This window comes from Pan paniscus, chromosome 7 (assembly GCF_029289425.2).
Source record: "Pan paniscus chromosome 7, NHGRI_mPanPan1-v2.0_pri, whole genome shotgun sequence".
Lineage (NCBI taxonomy): Eukaryota > Metazoa > Chordata > Mammalia > Primates > Hominidae > Pan > Pan paniscus.
Window position 1 is genome coordinate 63317662 of NC_073256.2, and position 20260 is coordinate 63337921.

At 42.1% G+C, this 20260-nt stretch overlaps 1 protein-coding gene across 14 annotated transcripts in view; it reads left to right on the forward strand.

Annotated features, from left to right (window-relative positions):
• Nucleotides 1-20260, forward strand: part of SPIDR (scaffold protein involved in DNA repair) — a 475882-nt gene that overhangs the window by 421568 nt on the left and 34054 nt on the right. For all 14 annotated transcript variants that reach the window (XM_003823268.5, XM_008976887.5, XM_034966041.4 and 11 more), the window contains 3 exons: nucleotides 18492-18579; nucleotides 19810-19953; nucleotides 20045-20104. In XM_003823268.5, the coding sequence (XP_003823316.1) occupies nucleotides 18492-18579; nucleotides 19810-19953; nucleotides 20045-20104 (292 nt within the window). The remainder of the gene's footprint in view (nucleotides 1-18491; nucleotides 18580-19809; nucleotides 19954-20044; nucleotides 20105-20260) is intronic.

Consider the following 20260-nt stretch of genomic DNA (forward strand, 5'->3'; position numbering starts at 1 on the left):
TTTCTCATTAGAATAATAAAGGAGTGTGTAGAAATACAGTAACCTGAGCAATATTATACTTCCAAGTTTTAGTTTCTTCATTTTAATTAGCAGCTAAACAGTCATGAATCTTCAGTGATTTAATTAAGGAGGGAAAAAAGGAGGAATTTATGTGCTTAGACCAGAAGAATATGGGATATAGCACCAATAATAAAATTCAAAAGTGATACAATTAAACCAAGGTGGTCATTGTCCTAAAACATCACCCCAATGCAAACAGAGAGATAGAACTGGAAGTAAAGGAAGGAAACATCTTTAAGAGAAGACATGAAATGGGCCATAAAAGAGGTTTTTATTACGTCCAAAGTGAACTAACTAAAAGGAGCATGCTACAACATGGAAGGACCTCAAAAACATGATGCTAAGTCCAAAAAAAACCAGACACAAAAGGTCTCATGCCTTGTGACTCCCGTATTGTGAAATGTCCAGACCAGGCAAATCTATGGAGACAGCAGATGGGCTGCCAGGGCCTGAGAGGAGAGGAAGTGAGAGTGACTGCTAATGGGGTTGGGGTCTACTTTGGGATATGGAAATATTCTGCAATTTAATAGAGGTAGTGTGTGCACAACATTCTGAATGTACTAAATACCACTGAATTGCATACTTTAACATGACTAATTTTATGAGGTTTTAATTTCCTTTAGTTATTTTCTTAGTATAATTTTATGTTATATTAATTTTACCTCAAGTTTAAAAAAGAAAACTGAATGTCTAGAAAGTGCTTATGCTGTTATGAAAATAACTACAAATATTTCATAAGTTCAGTTGGAAAAGAATAGTTTCTCAATGGAACTTCTGGGCATAATTCCACATTTATCAAAAGGTATAACATAAGGAATAGGGGCTCAAAAAGGAAATGCCAGTTATTAACCTTGGCCAGTAAGGGTATTTTGGGGAAATAAGAACACGGATTTGTTTATTAAAATGGGCACCCCTCTAAACCAGCCATCACTTTTGTCTTTCAGTGGAAGATCTCTTATCCTTAAGATAAGAAACCTGATTTTATATCTACTGTATGTAATCTACTTTCACTATCAATGAGAGTGAAAATCAAGAGTGATTAAAGCATGCAAAGGGAAGACAAGGGACTGTGATCAGGCTTGGAACACCCATCTGTTTGATCACAGGAAGGAGGATGAATGAGAACCACAAACCGTCTGAGAGATTCTGTTTGAACTGTGTAGGCTAAGCATTAACAATTCCCAGCATTCCTGCCCTGAGTACCTACCCTTCTACTACTGAAGCTAAAACTATTTAAAACTTTTAGACTATATTTACCACTACTCAACAAAAATAAGCTCACATTATTGTCAATTAGATAAAAGTTCTGCTTTGACTACAGTCTTCTGTATGTTGCTATGGCTTCACTTATTCTTTCAGCAAACAGCACCTTAGCATGGGCTTGTGAAGTCATAGCTCCTGCCCTCAAGGCATTTACACTCCAGAGAGCAGCAGGTTAATAACACTTTTGCTGTAGTGGGTGAACATCCCCCTCATCTTCTTTGTTCAGCAGGGGAGGAGCCCTTTGGCTGGGACTCATAGGTTCTAGTTTCTAGGCAGAGGCCCGTGGGAAAGCGCTCAGAGTAAAATGACCTTACCCTCTACCCATAAACTTATTTTCCCAGTACAAGTTGAGCATCCCTTCTCTGAAATGCTTAGGACTAGGAGTGTTTCAAATTTCTGATTTTTATGAATTTTGAAATATGTGCATTATACTTACTGGTTGAGCATCCCTAATGGGAAAATATGAAATCCAAAATACTCCAAAGAGCATTTCCTTTGAGTGTCACATCAGTGCGCAAAAGGTTTTGAATTTCAGATTAGGGATACTCAACTTTGGTCAGACCATCTTTTGACCAAAAATAGGCTGTTGTTCAGGGCCAAGTGTTATTTTTGTATCTTCTGTAGCAGTTAGCACAGTGTTCAATAAAAACCCAATTTGGCCGGGCATGGTGGCTCACACCTGTAATTCCAGCACTTTGGGTGGCAGAGGCGGGTGGATCATGAGGTCAGGAGATCGAGACCATCCTGGGTAACATGATGAAACCCCGTCTATACTAAAAATGCAAAAAATTAGCTGGGCATAGAGGCACATGCCTGTACTCCCAGCTACTCGGTAGGCTGAGGCAGGGAGAATTACTTGAACCCAGGAAGCAGAGGTTGCAGTGAGCCAAGATCACACCACTGCACTCCAGCCTGGGTGACAGAACAAGACTGTCTCAAAAAAAAAAAAAAAAAAAAAAAAAAAAAACCTGATGAATAAATGATGAAATCTGAACCTAACAAACTGTTAAAATTTTTTCTTGGCTATAAAAACAAATTTTTTAGAAGTGTTCTCAAAAGTGACTTTATTCTTCCTCCCTCACTCCACTACCTACTCCCACATAACCAAGGAACACAGTATAACCGAGTTAGCTCTGAATTATTTGACTGTGAGGGCCAAGCTTACTCAAGGGGACTTGCTGGTTAAAACAACAACAACAAAAACTTCTAGGAGCATCCTGATCACTGAGGGGAGACAGCTGCTAGGAGCATCCTGATCACTGAGGGGAGACAGCTGTAATTCAGCACTGATTCACAGCTCTGGCTTTAGAATCCATATGTCTTGGTTAATACATTGGTTCTTAAATTTGCTGGTTGATTGGTACTAATCCCATCCTTAGTTATCAACAAGGATAAATCTACTTCCAAAAGTTGTTAGGAGGATTTAATGAGATCACATTCATAGAAGTACCTTGTGCAATGTAAACCACCATGTAAGAAGTTGCTTTTCCCTTCTTCCTCAGACTTTCTCTTTCTACTTAATTGAAAAAGTAGAAATCCAGCCAGCACTGACCCAAGACTTTGTTGTCTTGTTTTTACAAACAAAATGGGTAGAGGAAAGAAATCAGAAGTAATTTAGAAAAATGATACAGTTTGAAAGTGTTCCGTGTTTTTCCCAAGGAAGAATATAAATCATCCAGTTGGACATTGCTAGGCATTGTCAATTACCCAATAATGGGAAGGAATGGAAATGAAGCCGGTGGGATTTGTACAGAGAGATCTAGTTAAAACAGGGATAAAAGAAACCAAATGGGCCGGGCGCCCATTACACCTGTAATCCCAGCGCTTTGAGAGGCTGAGGCAGGTGGATCACCTGAGGTCAGAGGTTCGAGACCAGCCTGGCCAACATGGTGAAACCCTGTCTCTACTGAAAATATAGCCGGGGGTGGTGGCAGATGCCTGTAATCCCAGCTATTTGGGAGGCTGAGGCAGGAGAATCGCTTGAACCCTGGAGGCAGAGGTTGCAGTGAGCCAATCATGCCATTGCACTCCAGCCTGGGCAACAAGAGCAAAACTCCGTCTCAAAAAACAAACAAACAAACAAACAAAAACAAATGGAAGATCAGCTGATATGACAGCATAAAAACAAATACCACTTATCCCTCCAGGTTAGTAATTTAACTAGTTAATTTACCTTGCAGCACAGTAAGTCTAGAATTCAGTAAATGGGCAGGGTTTTGTTTTATTCTTTTTTTTAATCATTTCTTCTCTTAAAAATATTTCCCCCACCCTACCCCTCACTGTCCTTCTTACCACAGAAATCATAATTATCTACCAGTAGGAGGTCAGTGGTTTTATTTATTTATTTATTTTTTCTTTTTTTGAGACAGTCTCGCTCTGTCGCCCAGGCTGGAGTGCATTGGCAGAGATCAGTGGTTTTAAGACTTTCAGTTTTTGTTTTTCTTTCTTTTTTTTTAATCTCTGCTCACTGCAACCTCCACCTCCCAGGTTCAAGCGATTCTCCTGCCTCAACCTCCCGAATAGCTGGGACTACAGGTGCACACCACCACGCCCAGCTAATTTTTGTATTTTTAGTAGAGACGGGGTTTCACCATGTTGCCAGTATGGTCTCAATCTCTTGACCTCATGATTTGCCCACCTCGGCCTCCCAAAGTGCTGGGATTACAGGTGTGAGCCACCGTACCTGGCCCTGTTTTTCTTTAATAGAAATCTGTTCGGGCATGATGGCTCATACCTGTAATCCCAGCACTTTGGGAGGCCAAGGCAAGAGGATCACTTGGGTGCAGGAGTTCAAGACCAGCCTAGGCAACATCTCAAGACCTGTCTATACACAAGGAAAGGGAGGGAGGGAAGGAAGGAAGCAAGGAGGAGAGAGAAGGGAAGGGGAAGGGGAAGCTTATAAAACAAATTATGTGAAGTTGTTTGTTCTGGAAGGTGGATGAGTTGGGCCACCATGGCTCCCCACCCAGCTCCTTAGGAGTCCAGCAGCATAGTCTGAAAGCATCTGTTGTGGATTAATTGCTCATATAAACATTTCACATATTCCATAGTTCTTCTTTCTTCCTCTCGGGTTAATAGCTTGCGGCAGTAGTTGCTATCATGGGGACACTGGGTAGCAGTATGATTCAGAAGCAGAATAGAAATGTTCCTGTATTAATCTCAAATAAAAAATCCAAATATTTACTTTAAATATGCTATTATTAGCTGAATTCTCAAAATTGGAAAATCTTACAGATTTGAATTTTGGAAAAAATACTTAAATCTTTATAATTTGCCAAGAAAATCTCTCTGTTAATATGGGATGCTGAAAGTGGAAAGAAAAGAAAGCTTGAGTGTCACTAGAGTCACTCTATTTTTTCATTTTACCTTCAAACTAGCTAATAAATTAGATCATGGTATTTATTTTTTAGATAAGACCCTGAAGTTCACTGACATTAAGTAATTTGGATCCCTGTATGTGAGCTGGGTCTTAAGACAGGTGCACCAAATTCCAAAGTCTGATTTTCGGTACTACAGCTGACATTTAATTACTTCCAGTTTTAGGGGAATTCATTTCTATAAATTTCTCATTTGTTTTATAGTTATAACCCCTGGCCCTCAAAATAAAAATCTGATTATTTCTTGTCAGTGATGTTGATATTAATTTAGATTCTTGGTATTTTCCACTGTTTTTGTTAAACAACAGCAATAAACTATCTATAGTAGGATTGTCTTGAGTAACTAGGAGTATTAAATCCATAGTAAATAATTACACTGCCTGCTTTTGGTTTAGTTAGGGTTCTTTTTTTTTTTCATAGTTTACTTAGATACTTATTAACAAAAATAATTAGCTTTTAAAAAAGGTTAGTGCAAAAGTAATTGCAGTTTTTACCATTACTCTTAATATCATTACTTTTAGTAGTTTTCATTACTGTTAATAAAAGCAAGATAATTTACTTCTCTTTCTCAAGCCACCAACAACGGAGTGGGTTGTGATGAAGCCATTGAACCTGGACCATACATTTGTAAAAGGCCTCAGATTAGGACTTTCAGTATGATCCATAAATGTGATAATAATATAGCCACTGCTTTTGTTGGTTGTTGCTGTTAACAGAATTAACATAAATTATAACAACAATTTAATAATCTCTCTTTTACCCACTGGATATTTACCCCGGTAAGTAATCTTTCACATCTTTCTCCACGAATGTAGACATATCTATAAACAAAAAGATATGGTTTGCGTTTTTCACTTAATTTCACCAGGATGTCCCTCTCCTGATAGACATTCAGGTTGTTTCTGGTGTTTACCACTTCAAAGCAGTGCTGCAACACACTTCCTTGTATATCTCTGTCTGTATCTCCTTTATGTATTGAGCTTATATTTTAACCTTCTTTACTGTGAAATATAACAAGCGTATGAAAGAGGGCATAATTGTAGATTGTAACAAATAATAAGTGAATAAATAAAGCTCACTCATTAAGCCACCACTGTAATTCAATAAACATGGTGGGTATCCAGAAGCCACCTGCTGCCCCTACCCTGATCCTAAAGATCTTCACACTTCTGAGAGTGTTTCCATGTTTTTCTTTACAGTTATACTACTTTTTGTACATCTTTAGAAATATATTTAGGCTGGGCACAGTGGCTCACGCCTGTAATTCCAGCACTTTGGGAGGCCAAGACAGAAGGATCACTTGAGGCCAGGAGTTTGAGACCAGCCTGGGCAACATAGTGAGGCCTTATCTCTACAAAAAGTAAAAAATTAGCCGAGTGTGGTGGTGCACACTTGTAGTCCTAGCTACTTGGGAGGCTGAGATGGGAGAATCACTGGGTGACAGATTGAGACCTGGCTGTCAAAAAAAAAAGTGTGTGTGCATGCGTATAGGTTTACCTGTTTTTGAACTTTATGGAAACAGCATCATGCTTGCGCATTCTTTGTGTTTTGCTTTTTATTTTATTTTATTTTATTTTGAGACGGAGTCTCTCTCTGTTGCCCAGGCTGGAGTGCAGTGGTGCAATCTTGGCTCACTGCAAGCTCCGCCTCCTGGGTTCACACCATTCTTCTGCCTTAGTCTCCCTAGTAGCTGGGACTACAGGCGCCCGCCACCATGCCCGGCTAAGTTTTTGTATGTTCAGTAGAGATGGGCTTTTACTGTGTTAGTCAGGATGGTCTCGATCTCCTGACCTCGTGATCCGCCCGCCTCGGCCTCCCAAAGTGCTGGGATTACAGGCATGAGCCACCACGCCCGGCCGTGTTTTGCTTTTTTTGCTCACTAGAGATGCCGCGGCCCCAGCTGCACACAAAAGGACCCTGGTGTGGGGGACCCTTACAAAAGAGGACGGAAACAACATAGTTTTAAACCAATAAACCTTGTAAGTTTCTTCTGTCTATTGCAGGTAGCTCCGGTTTATTCGTTTTCATTCCATTTTATGCATTTACCACAGTCTCTTTGTTCATGCAGTTGTTCTAGGCATTTCCGACCACTGCTGGCAGCGGCAGGAGCCCTTGCTGTGTATCCCCTAGGGCACAGGTGTGCACATCGTGGGGGTGGGGTGTTCCTCACCTTCAATGGATAGTGCTAAACTGTCTTCCAGGAGCGGAGTTCAGCCTCCATTTCTGTTAGCATAGTAGAGCTCCTGCTGCTCTGCTGTCTTTCCATTATTTGGTACACTTAGGTGTCTTTTTCATTATCTTTTTTCTGGCCTGCATTTTTTTCAACCTGGTAGATCTGTAGTGGAATTCACTGTGGTTTAAATTCCAGTTCCTGATTACCGCTGAGGCTGAGAGCCTTTTGCTGTGTATTTCCATTTGTGTTTCCACTTTGATGAAGTGCTGTTCAAGTCTTTTGTTTATTTTTCTTTTGGGGTGTTGAGCTTTATATATTCTGAGTAGTAGTCCTTCATTGGTTGTATATAATTTATGTGTTGTAGGTGGCTTGTCTTTTTATCGACAGAAGTACCAATTTTTGGAGGGGGGGCGGATAGCATTCCCAGAGTGGGACTGCCTGGCCAGAGTATGTAACTGGACTTGTTTTCATGACCCCCAGGCAGGGCCGCAGGAAGCATCAAGTGTTTTTGAAATGGCTTCTGGACCCATAGCTCTCCCGGGTTGGTTGGCTTACCTTTAACCAGAACACTCCCAGCAGAGGCTATGGGTCTGTCTCTCCTTCAGGTAAAATGAGATTAACTTGAGTACCAAGGGAAACAGTGAAGTGTAAAAGAGCTACCGTTTATCGCAGGCCAATTAGGTCCATTTTGTGTGATCTTCAAAATAAGTCTCAGAAGCAGATATTATTTTAGCCACTTCACAGATGAGGAGCTTGAAGCTCATCAGGAATAAAGATTTTACTCTATGCCATACAACTGGAAAGTAGGAAAGTGGGGTTAAAGCTCACTTTCACATGGCTCCCAAGCAAATTCTGCATCCATTCTGGCAGCTTGAAGCATAGCCTAGCTTCATGGTACTGGGTACCTTGCAGGGGAGGCATGGGTAGAACAGAGTCCACACCAGATGTCTGACTGTGACATAAGCCACAGCCCCTTCTCGTCTGCAACTCTCCGTGACTGGGGGTGGCATGGGAGCTCTGATGAGGCACACTCCAATGCCGGTGTCCCGCCCCTCCCCAAGGCCAGCCGTGGCACAGTGCAGGCTGCTTACTGATTAGGTTGAAGCCTGGTCGCTTGATAAAGGGTATTTTGTTGTTTTCCTCTTCATTATTTGGCACGTCAATGTAAATTATTTTAATAGGACTCACAGTTTCAGTCTTTGAAACATTATATGAGGGAAGGCTACTTGATGTGTGAATTCAAGATAATAAGATGAATTGTAAGGAGACAAGCATTTTTGTTAAGTATCAGAGCACACTTATAATATTTGGTTAAAAAAAAACTTACACGTGTCTATAAGAGATATGGGCTGACAGATTTTGTGTGGTAGTGTGGGTTTTTCTACCTCCACGCTGGTGAGCGAGTGGATCATGTGAGGCTTTTGGAATAATAAATACCACCAGGACAGAAGAGATAAATGTTTGCAGAGTTACAGATAGCAACATGTTTCAGGAGCTCTTCATTTCCTGTGAAGTTGAGAGAGTGTGTAGGGGGGGTGAGGGGTGCACGTGCATGTGCGCCTGTGTGTGTAATTTCCCAATGAAGTAGAACAGAAGTGTGTAAAGAACATTTTTTTTACAAAGTTACTAAATTATACTACTTGATAATTTTATGTCCCCAATCTTGAGTCAAGAGTTGATTAGGAGGATTTTTTCTTTATTATTATATTATTTTTATATAATTTATATACATATATTATTTTTAATGCCCTGTCTTTAACAAAAGACATTTTTAAATAAAACTAGCAGGCCGGGCACGGTGGCTCACGCCTGGAATCCCAGCACTTGCGGAGGCTGAGGTGGGCACATCACTTGAGGCCAAAAGTTCAAGACCAGCCTTGCCAACATGGAGAAACTCCATCTCTACTAAAAATACAAAAATTAACCAGGCATGGTGGCATGCGCCTGTAGTTGCAGCTGCTTTGGACGCTGAGGCAGGACAATCACTTGAACCCAGGAGGCGGAGGTTGCAGTGAGCCAAGATCGCACCATTGCACTCCAGCCTGGGTGACAAGGCGAGATTCCATCTCAAAAAATAAATAAAACTAGCAGATGTCCTGTAAAATGTGAGACATTCCAGAGTTACAAATTTATCTTATATAATTATATAAATTTAAGCAGAGATTCAAAGGAATAGTGCAAAGGGCTTAATTTCAGATGTGTGTTTTAATTTCCTTCTTTCAGTTTCTCCAACTAGCTACAATCTGAAAAATATCTTGCTGGCTGGGTGCAGTGGCTCATGCCTGTAATCCCAGCACTTTTGGAGGCCGAGGAGAGCAGATTGCTTGAGGTCAGGAGTTTGAGTCCATCCTGAGCAACATGGCAAAACCCCATCTCTACTAAAAATACAAAAATTAGCCCTGCATGGTGGTGCACGCCTGTAATCCCAGCTACTGGGAGCCCGAAACACGAGAATCACTTAAACCTAGGAGGCGGAGATTGTGGTGAGCCAAGATTGCACCAGTGCACTTCAGCTTGGACAACAGAGCAAGACTCCATCTCAAAAAAAAAAAAAAAAAAGAGAAAAGAAAAAGAAAAATATCTTCCTGAAATTCAGTGAACTTGCTTTGGAAATGTTTCGTAAGTTCCCACATCTATACGGTATTCATAGGCTATTCTTAGCAGAGATCAATCTCTGGAGTCAGAATGCCTGATCAGTTTCCCTTCCTGGCTGTCCCACCACGGTGGTTGAAGGGCTGCTCCAGGACACACCAGAAGCATTACTGAAATACTGCTTTATGGTGTGCATTTTACTGTTCTGCAATATCTTATGTCATAGAAGAGGGTTTAAGTATGAAATTCACATGGCCACAGTTTTATATAGATGTGGAAACCCAAGGAAGTATTTTTCTTTGTATTCTAAGCCATGTTCTCTTGTGCTGCCACAAACCCTTGGCCCAGCACAGGTACTGTCTCTGTCCTCTGAAGAGCCACAGTGCAGGGCTGTCCTGTCTGGTGCTCAAGACCCGCTCCTGTGGCTTAGCAGGACCGACGGGCACACCGGGGGTTACATGGAACTAGTATTCCGCTAGCTTGACTTAGGAAAAGGAAGCGCAACCACTCCAAAAGTAGAGTGCTGAAGCCACTGGGCTCGCTCCCAACCCTGTGCTGCTCCTGGGCTCTGTGTCAGCTTTCCAGTGAAGATAGCAGCACTACTCTTTTATTGCAGAAGTCCCCGGTTTTTCATTTCCTGGAAGCTTTGAGATTAGTTTTGAATGGGGGCTTTGAGGACAGAGAAGAAAGATAATGTTCGTAGCAAAATAATTAAGCAGAGTTCAAGAAAGTATAGCAATGGATGTATTTCAGGTCAGGTTTAGTGGTCTCCTGATTAGAGGCCCCTGTCTTAAGTTAATGACACTTTTTAAGTAATAGCTTGACTGAGATGTAATTTACATACTAAAAATTTACCCTTTTTAAAGTGTACGAATCATTGGTTTTTATTTTACTCACAAAGTTGTGCAACCAGCACCCTAATTCTGGCACATTTTCATCACCTCAGAAAGAAACCTTGTACCTTCAGCAGGAGCTCCGCACTTTCTCTCCCCCAGCAGCCACTCCTCTGCTTTCCGTCTCTGTGGATTTGCCCGTTCTGGACATTTCCTGTCAGTGGAACCATACAGATGTGACCTTTGGTGTCTTTCACTTTAGCAGAATGTTTTTAAGGTCCATCCATGATGTAACATGTATCAGAATTTCCTTTTTTTTTTTCTTTGAGACTGAGTTTCTTGCTTGTTGCCCAGGCTGGAGTGCAATGGTGCGATCTTGGCTCACTGCAACCTCTGCCTCCTGGGTTCAAGCGATTCTCCTGCCTCAGCCTCCAGAGTAGCTGGGATTACAGGTGCATGCCACCACACCCAGCTAATTCGAACTCCTGACCTCCGGTGACCGACCTGCCTCATCCTCCCAAAGTGCTGGGATTACAGGTGTGAGCCACCACACCCGGCCAGAATTTCATTCTTTTTATGGCTGAATAATATTTCATGACATAGATACATCAAATTTATTTATCCATTCAACAGTTGATGGACATTTGGGTTGTTTCTACTTTCTGGGTACCTTGAATAATCCTGCTGCAAACATTCATATGCAAGTTTCTGTGTGGATGTCAGTTCTCAGTTCTCTTGGATAGACAGCAAGGAGATGAATGGCTGGATTGCTGCCACGCAGCTTTCCAGAGCGATGGCCTCATTTTACCATCCCACCAGCCTAATGGTACATTTTATTCACTGCTAATCTAATCTTGTTAGAGTCTTAAGGTTTCCATGGCTCCTACCAGTTTGTTCATGATCTCTTGGGCTATTTGTTGCTGTCTGCCTAGCAGAACAAATCTTGTTGGAGGAAATCCATTTCAGTATCAAGGCAAAAGTTTAATTCACTCAAGTATTGTTTTTTGTGTGTATAAGGGTGACATAAAAGTAGATAAGCTATCTTCTGGAAGGCATTATTTTTACTCCTTAATTATATACCTAAACTGTGTCACCAACTAGCCTAGAGTTTAATATTAAATGAATGAAATGAACAAGTGAATTTAGGTTAAAGAAATGTATCAGAAGCCATGGGTTTCTTACAGAAGAAATCAGGGCTCATGAAAAATTCTCATACTGAAGCGTTGAGGGACACTTGTGATATGTGACAGGTGCCGGCATTGCTGAAATGCCATGTGTCCTTACTGTGCAGTACTGGCCGGTGGGATTGAAGAGTCCTGCCGGCCCTGCTAGCTAGTATGCCAGATCCATGGCCTCGTGCCATGCCAGCGTTATGCGCCTCCCAGGCACCAGTCTGTCATCTAGGCACTGGGATTCCACAGAGAACAGACACATAGAGCCTGCCCTCAGGAGGTTCACATTCTCGTGAGGACACAAAACAGGCAGCACTAACTAAGCCAGAGGATCTCGGTGGTGACCAGCCCCGGAACACAGGGTGAGGTGGGGCAGAGGCGCCTCAGAGTGGCATCAGGGGTGACCTCTGTGCCTCTTCTCACCTATGTCCTTGTACAGAACCCAACAGTGATTCTTACAGGAATTGCCTCTTCAAGACTGCTCGGCCTTTGCTGTTCTCTTTGGCACTGATGTGACATTCATGCAGTGGGAGCCACAGCAGCGCTAAGAGCCCTTCTCAGAGGTGGTCCTCCAGGGTGGGAGTGTGGGAGCCTGGCCCTAGCCCCAGGAGCCACATGAAGAGCTCCTTTCCGGTCCAGAGAGACTTCCTCAGTCTCCACAGGTCTTTCTCAACACTGCAGGTTGGCCTGCTCCTAAAACTACTATTTTTATGTCGAGTGTGGAGCCACAGGAAAGAATGGAGTTATAGGAAGTGTTACATTATTTATAAATAACCCACATGCATTGACCTAATTTTACAATGAATGGGAAGTTACCTTTGCAACTCAAAATAGGATTCCTATCTAAGTTTATTGGACACTATTAATAATGATTCAGCAACAAATAGGAAATTGTTTCTTAGACTGCACTGAAATTATATCTTAAAATACAGCCTACCAGATATGTCTGAAGTCTGTTGTCTCTGGCACGTAGAGACCCTGCTGTGTGGGGGAAGATGTGTAGTGTGTGGCCAGCAGTGGGCAGGAAAGGGAGACAGACTGAGAGAGGGGAGACAATCTAAAGAACATGACCATGTAAAAGATAAGCGGGGAGGAAAGAAAAAAATAAAAATGAATGAGGACTGGCCAGGCATGATGGCTCACACCTGTAATCCTAGCACTTTGGGAGGCCAAGGCAGGAGGATCACTTGAGGCCAAACATTGGAGACCAGTCTGGGAAACATAGTGAAACCCCATCCTGTACGAAAAATTATAAAAATTAGCCAGGAATGGTGGTGCACACCTGTAGTCCCAGCTACTTGGGAGGCTAAGGCCAGAGGATTGCTTGAGCCTAGGAGGTCACACCACTGCACTCCAGCCTGGGTGACAGAGCAAGACTCTATCTCCAAAAAATATATATATTTGGGGTGTGTGTATGTGTGTAATATAAAAAATGAGGGCCCAAAGAGGTTTTTTTAAAAAAAAATATGAGTTAATCAGTATTCACCTTATTAGAAATTAAAACTGAAAAAGATTTAACACATTAATTTACCTAAAAGCATCTATAATCAACCTATTAGATGACAACCTAAATAACATTTTTTATGAAAAATATTTCCTAAAACACAAAAACATATTTAGCAATGAGAGTCGCATTGCCCTGTGTTTTGCAGGTCTCTTCACTGGTTGAACAGGAGATGATGGATTATCATCTGTGCTCTGCCTTCAGTCTGTTGTAATATCACACATCATGGGCCTCTAGAAAACACCACTGTACACTCATGAGAGAATGGAAGTGAGAAAGAAAAATAAAGGCTTGGCAGAAAACAGTTTTGGCCTTGTAGGCTGCCTGAAAGGCTCTCGGAACCTCCAGCGACCCCCAGACCCCACTTTAAGAATGACTGGTCTAAAGTATTCCACTATCCAAATGAACTCTCTTGGAGAGGTATGAGTCCTACAACAGTAACAGGTACAGAGAAATTAGCAGCAACATGACAAATTTTGAGAACATTTTATACCCAGAATTCATGCTTGGTTAAAAAAAAAATGATTCCAAGCTCTCTGAGGGTGAGTCCATCATGGGCCAGGTGCTTCCTTATTATCTTCCCGTTTTCTGTTGTCCACAGCACCATTGTGGCTTAAATCTCCTAGAGCAAATTCCACTCTATCCATACCCAAAAGAAAGTGGTTCAGGCAGTTTTAAATTGCCCTGTGAAGATTTGAGAGTTAGTTGGATGAGACAGTATCAGATGGAAAAAATAAGCCCTGAAATAACTAAGAGAATAGGCAAGCAAGCTGGTAATATCAGCTAATGTTCCGGTGTGCAAAGAAGACTTTCCATGTTTACTTTCTTCCAGTGGACTGGAGAGTGGAAATCTTGGTTGCCCTTACTTTGAATGGTTGGTTTTCCAAATGACATTTGTCATCTACCAATCAAGATAAATAACACCAGCTATAATGAGGCCAGAGGAGGTAGATCATTTGCTACACCAAAATATCCATAAAATGTGTGTAAAAATATGTAAATTTAGCATTGTTTCAATGGCAGTGAGGTGGGAACCCTGCTTCCTTCATCTATTGTATATTTCTGAGACTCCTCTTGGGCGTGGTGCCACTCCCACTCTCTTCTTGGTTCGCAGCTGATTTCTATTGCCCCAGGACTTGCGCCATCCTCACTTCTGAGCTCATGAGTGATGCTGGGGCTGCCTTTTTAGGAATTCAGGAAATGGAGGTACCCAGTTAAAGTTATCTGCACCTGTGCAGCTTACTCATTTCCATGCACCTTTCTTGTCACACGATGGGAAACCTCAGCTCTAGTTTACTAAGGAGAAACATCTGTCCTTTGACATCACTTCCAACTCTTGAACTGAATTTGTAATTTTTTTCTGAAGATGGTCTCAAGTTGGTTCTCTTCCTTTGTGATTTGTTTTCTACTTAGATTTTGACAGCTTCCAAAATATGTTACCAACAACAAAATTCAGACAAGAAAATTGGTTTTTTTTCATTCTAAGAAGTTAACTTTGCTCCATATAAATATCTCCATTTGTTTATTCCTAACCCTTTATAATGTTTAGAGTATTTTTTTCTCTCTCAAGGATCTGGTAATTACTAAAACAGCAAATTTGGAAATGTTTTTAAAATTAAAGTTAATGGCTCTGTCTTTGTAAATTTTTCTTTACAAATAGATTGGAAATGTTCAGGTGCAATTCTGCTTTGCACCAGAGAGCACTTTATAACACAAAAAGTCTTCAGTCAGCCAAGCTCACCTGTCAGCCTGCAGAAGGCACTTATCACAGATGGCTGGTTGTTTCTAGCGCCCCATGCTGCCACGCTCTCATAGAAATGTGTCTGCTTCAGCACCCACACCTAGCACTGGAGACTTTGGAACTGTCTTTCCTCCTCAAACAGAGGCACATGTCAGCGAGGGATAGCAGCAGCACTAGGAATTAGAGAATCACAGAATCCTACAAGGGAGGAAGATGAAGCTGAGAGAGATTCAGAATTTCTGCCGTGGAAGGTGGACAGTGTCCTTTCTATCCCCAAGTCTGCGGCCAGCTTTCCTCTGAGCAAATGCACATCACCTGCAGCATCATGGGGTTGGAGTGTGCAGGCTCAGCCCTGGAGGACGTGAGTTGGCAGGACCTCCTTCCGCGTGGCCCTCATCTCCAGTACAGCCCAGTCTCAGTCTCTCCATGGGGCCCTCATGAGATGTAAGTGATGTGGTGCCCCCATCCTTACTCTATATCTCTTGAGGGGTGTCTCCAAGGGCTTTTTTATAAGTGAGAACATGTTCTCAGAAAGTGCCTCTTACATTTCATTGACTCGTGACATGTCGGGGTGGCCTTCCTTTAAAGAGTGTGGAAGACTTGAAAACAGTTGTAGGGTTGGCCTCAGTGAGCCATGATTGCTCCACTCCAGCCTGGATGACAGAGCGAGAGACCCTGTTAAAAAAAAAGAAAGAAAGAAAAAAGATAAAAACAACACTTATATTTATTTTTATGGTAAATATAATTTTCATTGTGGTAAAATACTATAAAATTTACAATTTTAACCATTTTAAGTATAACTTGGTAGATACAATTTTAACATGTGTATAGATCTTGATATCTTTCCACTTAAAAAATACACTGGTTACTATAATAAAAACATAGCACTGAAAGTCTTTCAGCTTCCTGAGCGTGACTTTAGGAAAGCGAGTGTGGGCTCCTCCCAGGCCTCCTGCCTCCCTCCTCCCGCCTCCAGGAGCAGCTGCGTGTTCTGCAGCCTGTGCTGCAGGTGGGTCTGCCACAGCCCCCAAGTGAGTGCACAGAGGAGGCTCCCAGGCTGTCCCTGTTCCCTGCCTATGCCATGTACCATGCTGTCTCCTTTCTTCTCCGCGTGTCCTGCACCACCCCCCAGCCCTCTTCTTGCCGCTCTTCAAATACAGCTGATTTTTAGAGGTCAGATGAACTGTGACTGAGCGTGATGGGAAACATGGCTCTCCCTTCACTGATGGGTAGCTGACTTGACCTCCCCCCATGCTCTCTGGCAGTCTTGTGGGAGCTGCTGGGTGAGCTGCTGACTGCTGCAGAGCCTGCCAGACTAGGGACTCGGTGAGTAGCACAGCTGGCCCTGCTTCTCTCCTTGTCTGCTCCACAAACTTTTGTTGTCACAGATTAATGACCTGAATTTGTCTGCAGACTCATTTTATGCAATCTATAAATTATACCCCATGAAATTTATTCCAACATAATTATCAAATCATAAGCATAATGAATTAATCTGTATGTCCCTTTTTTCTCTAATTAAACTTTATATTTTAAACTTTTTAAATAAAAATGTTTATTAATTTTTGAAAAGACGGACTAATGGTAGCCACTCCCCTGTCAGACTGTTTGTTGCTTAAACATATTTTTAAAGGATCACTTTTTTAAAAGAATGTTTCCTGTGTAACAAAATGAATAGTAAAGAATGAATTGCAGTGAGAGGAACAATACACTTTTTAACTGTGCCAAAAGTGAGCTTCTACACCAAGTCTATGCCCAGCAGAGGCGGGAGTCATTTAAATGAATGTGTCAGCTGCCCCCAGACGACTCTGCTTCACAAGGCAACAGTGGCCATCCAAACCATTATCTATTTTTAAAAATAGTTTTTAAAAACAGTGGAGAAGCTGATTTTTTATGAGACTAAGCATTTTATTTAACTTATAGCCATTCTTCAGCTAAGCATTGTGCATTAAATATATGTATAATATGTCTAAACTTTTTTAATTGGCTGGTAGCATCCTCTAAATAAAAGTCATTAAATTCAAATAGAACTTTCCTATGGCTGTGTGCTTCTAGAACAGCATTTGTCAGAATTCCAAGGGAACACTAGTTTCTCAGGACATTATTAGTAATGACACCAAAAAGGGTTTCATGGTTATAAACGGGAGAAGCTTTAGTTTAAAACAATATGTCACAGGTGCCTTTTACACGGGGCTCTCTAGGCCCTCTGCCATGTCCAGTCCCACTGTAGCATGTGAGGGTCCTGCCAGCCGCAGATGTGCCACACAGCAACAATGGCCGAACAGGGAGTTCTGTTCTCATGGGTTACACTTCACAGAACACTTTTTGGGAAACTCCAAATTTTTAGGGAAATTGATAAGCACTCTGTCACTGTCTGGAAAGGGTTGTTTATTTTTCTATACTGTATAAAGAAATTTTTTTTACACTCATCTTTTATCATGCTCTTAATTTTACTCTGTTTCTTCACAAAGTAACACTAGGATTAAAATCCTGTCTTCAACTGGGCAGATTTTTTAGCAAAAAACAGCATAAAAGTTTATGGCTTTAGCAATGACAATACTGATAACTATGGTAACATCAAGTGGCTAATGTGTTGGACACTCACTCTGAGCGTAGAAACCTTAGTAGGTGCTGCACATACGTTCTTTACTTCCTTTACTCCTTGCAATAATGCCAGCAGCATCCCCCAATTTCCCAGAAGGGCTGACACAAGGTCCAAGCATTTTCTCAAGGTCTCACAGTGTATAAAAGGCAGAGCTTAAGCAAGATGAGTTTCTTGACTCCAGGGTCCCTGCTGTTCCCCATCTCTGTTAACAAGGGGCTCAGGTAAAGGTTAGAGCCAGGTCTCGGAAGTGCAGTCAGATCTAAGGTGAGATCAACTGAAATCATAACTGTTTGTCCTTTTGTGTCCCTCTATATATTTTACTTCAGATAACTTTTTTTTTTGAGACGGAGTTTGGCTCTTGTCACCCAGCTGGAGTGCAATGATGTGATCTCAGCTCACTGCAACCTCCGCCTCCCGGGTTCAAGCGATTTTCCTGCCTCAACCTCCCGAGTAGCTGGGATTACAGGCATCCGCCATCATGCCCGGCTAATTTTTGTATTTTTAGTGGAGACAGGGTTTCACCATGTTGGCCAGGCTGGTCCTGAACTGCTGACCTCAGGTGATCCATCCGCCTCAGCCTCCCAAAGTGCTGGGATTATAGGCATGAGCCACCGCACCCAGCCCAGATAACTTTTCTTACATAAGTAATACATATCTGTTTGGGGAAAATATACAAAATACCCAATCCACAGGAAGAAAGTAAATATCACCTCCAAACTCTACTCAGATAACCACTAAAAACATTCTTATAGGCTTCAGTCTTTTCCTTTGGCTTAATATATATAGATGCATGCATAGATACACATACATACACACACACAGAGAGAGTGAGAGAGAGTTAATTTGTTGCCTGCTTTTTTCTTAGCAGGGTATCACAAACATGTTTCCATGTCCATAAGTATTTTCTTTGTAACCATTTCAGTGACCGTATACTATTTCACTGTGTGGATGGATCCTAATTTAGTGAGCAAGTTGCTGTTGTGCAGTTGGTTTCCCACAGTGTCTGTCCATCTGTCTGTGTGCCTTCTTCCCCCTCTGAATCGCCACACATCTCGAATTGTAGTTCCATGGCCTTAGGCATTAGAGTCTGTTAAGCATTCTACCAGCTCACTGGCCAAGTACTCAGTAAGGGATGTCTGATGATGAATACCTTTGACTTTTCTTGTTCCAGGACAGCGGGGATTTTCAGTTTGATTGACACCCTATGGCCCCCAGCGATACCTCTGAAAACACCTGGCCGCGACCAGCCCTGTGAAGAGGTAAGCCCGGCACTGGAAAAACTTCCCCAGTCGCAGACTACTCCATGCCAGGTGCCAAGCCAGGCGTCATCACTGTCACCCACATGGTCTGTGTCCCCTGCTCCAGTGGCAACAAGGAGCCCCCGTGCAGTCAGTTCCTTTGTAGTGATGCATGAATATGAGCCAGGATTGGGATTCAGATGCCTGGAGACCAAGCTCTGGCTGCCTTCCCTACTGTGCTGCACAGCATTTTCTTGAAGTTAACTTATGATGAATGCTTAAACCACAACCCTCACATACTGTTGGAACAGTTGGGGTCTCAGCCTTGTACTAAAGTAAACATATAGAATTTTTCCCACGAACTTCTAGTCACTCATAGAACCAACATTCAGTTACCAATTGGAGCAGGAACTCAATACAATCCATAGACATTCGTACAACGTCCTGGGTAGCCAGGAACTTCCATTGTCCTGCTTGTTTATGATAGTGTCTCAGAAGCAGCAAAATGGATGGAAAGTGTTCCCTCCTCTGCCTCCTGAGCCTTTTCCAGCAGGCTAGCCAGCTGCTGCTTTGGGCCAGAGGTCCCAAAACAAAACTGGGGCTGTCTTCCTTAGGTTGTGGCTGACTTCTTAGTAGTGCTAAGTCTGTGACCCTGAACTGTGCCAAACAGCATAGTAGTTGTCAAAACACACGGTGGCTCATGCCTGTAATCCCAGCACTTGGGAGGCCAAGGCAGGCAGATCACCTGAGGTCGGGGGTTCAAGATCAGCCTGACCAACATGGAGAAACCCCGTCTCTACTAAAAATACAAAGTTAGCTGGGCATTGTGGCTCATGGCTGTAATGCCAGCTACTCGGGAGGCTGAGGCAGGAGAATCGCTTGAACCCATGAGGCAGAGGTTGTAGTGAGCCAAGATCGCGCCATTGCACTCCAGCCAACGAGAGTGCAACTCTGTCTCAAAAAAAAGCCATTTCTAGATTACTTAAGAGGAAGTAATTTCTAGATGATATTTTCAGTATACCCTGAAAGATTTCTAAAATGAAACCTTGAATTAATAGGTTCATAAGTATGGAAGTTCTTATAGTTGGTCCCAGAAGTAAACAATGCAATCCATTCCTTGTATAGCATTCCAGAGAGAGGATGCACCTGTAAGCAAATATGTATATATTAAAGAGGAGATTTTAATAATATCTCCTCTTTTTGAGTCTTTTAACAATACATTCACCTTCTACCTTTGTCTCATTTAAACAGATAAAAAGTCATCTGCCTCCTCCAGCCTTGTGTTACATCCTCACAGCTCATCCAAATCTGGGACAAATTGATATAATTGACGAAGACCCCATTTATAAGCTTTACCAGCCTCCAGTTACCCGCTGCTTAAGAGACATTCTCCAGGTAATGTCTTTGTTTCTAACAGGTTTTTTAGGTATTGGCCATGTCTGTGTGCTTCGTGTAATGCTGCCAGCCTTTTCTAATTCCTTTCCAGATGAATGATCTTGGTACCCGTTGCAGCTTCTATGCCACGGTGATTTACCAAAAACCACAGGTAATAATCTCTCTCAATCTCTCAGTCTCTCAGCCTTTCTCTCTCTCTCTGTCTCTCTCTCTCTCACACACACACACACACACACACACACACACACGGTGTTAGAGGTTTATTAAAGGGTAATCTCCTTTGGAAATTAATGCATTGCCAAAACAG